At 34.8% G+C, this 5499-nt stretch overlaps 1 protein-coding gene across 1 annotated transcript; it reads right to left on the reverse strand.

The window, feature by feature from the left end:
- Positions 1 to 4096: 4096 nt before the first annotated feature.
- Positions 4097 to 4860, reverse strand: LOC132612734 (uncharacterized). The gene is made up of 2 exons (XM_060326832.1): positions 4755 to 4860; positions 4097 to 4476 (listed from the first exon to the last, which is right to left on the reverse strand). The coding sequence occupies exons 1-2, from the start codon at positions 4858 to 4860 to the stop codon at positions 4097 to 4099; spliced, it is 486 nt and encodes a 161-aa protein (XP_060182815.1).
- Positions 4861 to 5499: the final 639 nt, after the last annotated feature.

The raw sequence follows: 5499 nt of genomic DNA on the forward strand, positions 1-5499 counted from the left end.
GGGCCCCGTCGTACCCTGAATAATGTACATATACACAATAGCAGCGGACTGTACCAAAATATAAGCTCTGGACAAAAGAGCGCTCCAAAAATAGCAGAATAGATGTCCTAAGCAGGCGGGTCAGCAAACCTGTCGTCAGTACCTGCGCGGCATAAAAACGCAGCCCCCGAAGAAAGGGGGTCAGTACGAAATATGTACTGAGTATGTAAAGCACGGAACGTAGTAAACCAAAATCATAATCGAAGCAGAAGATACAGAAAATGAACTGAATATCCAGATTAGCAAAATGCTAATCATATAGCATAAATAACACTCGCTGAAAACATATGTCGTACCTGGTCCCACTACGGAACAAGATCATAACCGAAACAGAACTTACAGAGAAGTGAGTGTAACATCCGAAGTATCAAATGCATATTTTCAAAACATGAGGAGTGTGTACAGAAACATATACCATATCATATCCGGCCCCTGCCAAGGGACTCGGCAAACAGAACGTGGCCACCCCCCGACGCTGGTGCCACAACATATAAGGAGCAGAATAGGGGATAACCCCGTAACATAACATATCATATCAGATGGCCATATCAGATCATATCATATCAGAATGTGTGTACATGGCACAGCATACTCCACAACCCATGTACATATATACCTGCCCCCTCACATCGAGGCACGGCGAACAATGCAGTGGAATACGCTTGACAACATATCCTGGCCCGGGCTCAGTGTGGGAAACATTGAGGCATCCACGAATGGAGTAGTGAGAAACTAAATGCAATAAAAATATCATAGATTTCCAGAGACTCAATGAGGCATATCGAATGACAAATCAAATCAATGAAGTCGGACGGAACCATAGTAAGTGTATGTCGTATGTCATAATGAGTTCGGAAGAATAACCCTTCTGAAATCATTTTCATATTCCAAAATAGCTTACCAAACCCGAGGGAATCACTAAAACAATTTTCCTTAGTAGTTGAAAGGATAGTTAAAACATTTTATTTCATATCGTTCGAAAATAAGGCAATAGTACAAATAGGAGCTAAACGGGAATAGTGGGAGACTAAATGCAACCCAACATATCGTACCTTTACATAGACTCAATAAAGTATTTAAAATAAGTATCATTAGTAGTTGGAAAAGTAGTTAAGACGTTTCCTTGAAAATCGCTTACAATCAAGTTACAAATTACCATAAGGGTAAAATCGAAAATAGTGGGCCCGCCTCGGGACAAACAAAGCGGCGGGCTCAAATTACGTATATTAAGCTTATGGGGTCACCTACAGAGGTCTTAGGGATATTCCATAACTTTCTAGGCAGTTTGGAGAAGTTTGCATAATTTCTCAATAAAGCATACTTAAAGGGTTCAATCTTATTGAATGAAAAAGTGACAATTTCAAACGCAGATTCCGAGAGACAGAATATTTTCCGAGGCTCGAATCCGACCCTAGTACATCTAGGACATGCCAAAAGAAGAATCGGGATAGCTTTACATACCTTTCTTGCCCTTTACGCTTGCCAAAACTCAAATCCCGTTTCGTCCAAAACCTACAAATGGTCACATTTACCAATTTACTATTCATAAGACTTAAAATTTCAACCTTAACCAATTCTTGTCTATAAAAATTTGGGCAGCATCTCCCCTATACATATAGCGCCCCCGAGAATTCAACTCGGCCAAAACAATTAACAACAACCCAACAACACCACCAACAACAACAATAATCACTACAAAACACAATATAACATAATTATTCATCTTTCCAACATCATGTCGTAACCTTCATTCCAACTTCGTATTTTCAAATCAATATCGACATTTTCATATTCATTACTAATCAAGATCATTACAATACAATTCGGAAGCATTTCATATCATTTCTACAAAATATTCACAAGATATACAAAATATACAAACTTTCCACCAAAGTCATAATTCATCCAAAACTTTTAATATTCAACCCACATATCCATAACATATTTCCATCTTTCAATTTCATCAACCATAATCATAATTCACATCTTAACAACTTCATTTCTATAATATCACAAAATCATTCTAAAGTGACATAATCTTCTACATTCCAATTCAATGCCAACTTAAGTCATTTAACCTTCATTTACATCATAAGGTTCACCACAACACAACTAACACATTAAACAAAATTAATCCATTTCCATTCAACTTCTATACACCACATGGCTATATTTCATATTTCCAACCTCAACCAAAGTCATTCAACTTCCATTTCCAATATGAATTCCACCATAACCACAACTAGAGTACAACATAAAATTCAACCCATATTACCTATACAACAATATACATATATGGCCACTTACATATATACACACCCACTTTCCAAACTTCCATATTTCCATAAATTCTACTCATTTCTACATACTACAACACAAACAAACCTTCATAACATAAGAAAAAAGAATTGATTCTTACCTTGTTTTTATGAAAGTAGAGAATTCTTCAACATCTTATTGTTCCCATGCTCCTCTAACTCCAAACAAAATTATATTCGTGATTATGCGTTGCCCGGACTTCGATTAGTACTTCGTAGCTTGAAATTTCACTCACAATCCTCACTTTTATGTGAGATTTAGGCCCCTTTTTGTTGCTGAATTTTCTGGAAAATTTGAGAAGTTTTTAGATGATAAAAATGGGGGTTTGCCCCTTTTTATAAGGGCTGAAACGGCGTCACTGTAGCTACAGTACTGTAGCAGTGCTGTAGCGGTACTGTAGTAGTGCTGTAGCAGTGCTGTTTCTGCGCGACAGTTCAGTTTGTAGCGTCTATAATTCTCTACTCCGACGTCCTATCGATGAGTGGTTTGTTGCATCATAAACTAGACTTGACGAACTTCATTTTAGGCTTTTGAAACGCCTTAAAACTCCAAATATGCATAGAGATATACCCCTCCAAATTTGACTAAAAATCTGTCCAACATTTCTCAAATTTTCGTCGAACTTATTTTCTTCAACTTGCTCGATCTCGAAATATTCCGAAACCCTCCATACATGATATTTATCACTTATTATACATGATAATGACCATATTCTTGTGTTTTAAAATACTCTTTCCCGATTACGACTTACAAGATCATAATCATCCATTATTTGAACAATATACTTAATAATGCCTCATTCCTCATACTCCAAAGTTTTTTTTACCTAGTCGTAACTCGACATTCTTACATTCAAATTTAACAGTGTTTCTCCGAAGTACGGGGTGTAACACATATACATAGAGACACCTTCTTTTCATACATAAAACAACCAACACCCAATGGTATTCTTCGCTTATATTGACTGGGATGAGCACATTATCAACTGTATCCCAAGCAATATTTGCAATCAATTTAAACCCACGAATAATTTTTGCCACATTATGATCAGCAGTAATAAAACGCTTATCATTTTTGTATTCCTTGTACTGCTTGTGGATAGCCTCAACCCACTTTATGAAAAAACAATCTGTTGTTGTGTATCTCACTGGGTTATTTGGACCATACTTTGCTTTTTTCCTCAAGTAATACATAATGACATCAACATGCTGAAAAAAGAATGTCAATTAAAATATAAGTAAGAATGGTAAAGAATTTCTGTTATCAAGTATTCAGTTTAATAGTCATATATCAGTTTTTATAATATGCATACTGACATGCACATTTCATACACATATGGATATCTCCAAACAACATTCGACACAAATTTCATACATATAAACGTCAAATTATACAATCCACATAGCACTTGTGCCAACAATGGCCACACACCTATCCTAATGCCATCTCAACATAAACTGCCATCCTTGCAACACCCAAAAATTCAGCTTGAAAGTATTTTTCATACAGCAAAAACAAAATGAAATAAACAAATCAAAAGTCTGGAGATAACATACCGAGTCTTCCCACGCTTTCCCAGTTTGAATGACATTGTAGAACCACTCAATTTTGTCAACTTTCTTGACTCCCAAATCATAAGGATTGACAATCTTGCTGTCCTTTAAAGTGTATGCTGAAATTCTGGAAAGCAAAAAGCCATAAATGTTTGCAAGAGAAATAGTTAAATAAATAATATATTTTATACATACCTGTTCTTCCGTTTAGAGACTTTAGCATATACCCAAGATGTAAATTCATTGAGCAGTGCATCATCAACTTCGAAACCATTGTAATTTGCAAAAGGATGTTTTATTTTGAAATATATAGGTGATTTACTCGAGCTGCTGCCAGCTGAACTAAAACCAACATACGGAGATGATTTGTATTTTCCAGTCTTTCTGAGTCTTGGCTGTTGTTCAGGAGTGACATTGTTAGAATAGTAACTGTTTTCAATCGCAACAATCTGGGTCTCGCTATATGCAGGCAATTCAATGTCATCAAGAGTAGGGGTTTTGGAGACAGAATTGCACAAACTACCCATTTTATCAATTCCAACAACCACATCATCTAAAAAAGCATCTGCAAAATTCAAATTTCAAAAAATTTAATACAATATATTTCATAAATCTTTAAAAACAGTATGAAACTAACAGTGTTAGCATCTATACAATTTAACATCTCCATCATGCACAGAAAGTTCATGATTCAGACACCACAAGTCAAGCATGAATGTACATGAAAGCTATTAGGTAGTATTAACACATATACTATCGATATATACATGAAAGTAAATGGAAAGCTACTGCATAAAACCCTCTGTCAAACAAATACATTTCAATGAAAAGTGAAGTCCTTACCTAAATTAGGAACATGTTCAGTATGAATCATTGAGGCTTGTTGATGAAATAGACAATTATCACCGGCTCCATCAAACCCATCATGCACACCAACTACATTTGGCATAAATAGTTATGTCCAGAAGTTAAATACTGAATTGACAATTAAATACTTTTTTTGCAACACTTTTTATACAGTTTTCTGAATGGATTTATGGGTGAGAAATATGATACCTACGAATATAATTAACACCAAATGAACTACACTCGAAAGATTCAGCTAAAATTCTATTTAGACCATACATTCATACAAAGTAATTTCAATTGTCATGTAATCAATTAAAAAATCCTAGAGAAATGATGCCAACTTATTCTCTACTAAATAGAAGCTATGTTAATACACTTTATATATAGTTTTCATATATGATTTTTTAGATGTACGTATGGCAGATTCTAATTATATCAAGCAAAAGAATGACCTTGAATCTTCAATTCTTCTTGTTCATGCAGACTCTTCAATGCTTCTAGATCATTATCACATGCTTCACCAATCCCAGCATGCATACCAGCTACACGTTTCATACAAAAATATGAATGATAATTAAGTTTTAAAAATATTAACTGAAAAAAATTACATACACATTTTGAACCATCTATGATATATCTATTTAAGGATGTGAAATATGGACATTAATATAATTTACTAGAAATTAAAAGATTACTTTGGGTCTTCAAATATACTGCAGCTTGACCAGATATTGGCACA

The sequence above is a fragment of the Lycium barbarum genome, chromosome 10, assembly GCF_019175385.1.
Source record: "Lycium barbarum isolate Lr01 chromosome 10, ASM1917538v2, whole genome shotgun sequence".
NCBI lineage: Eukaryota > Viridiplantae > Streptophyta > Magnoliopsida > Solanales > Solanaceae > Lycium > Lycium barbarum.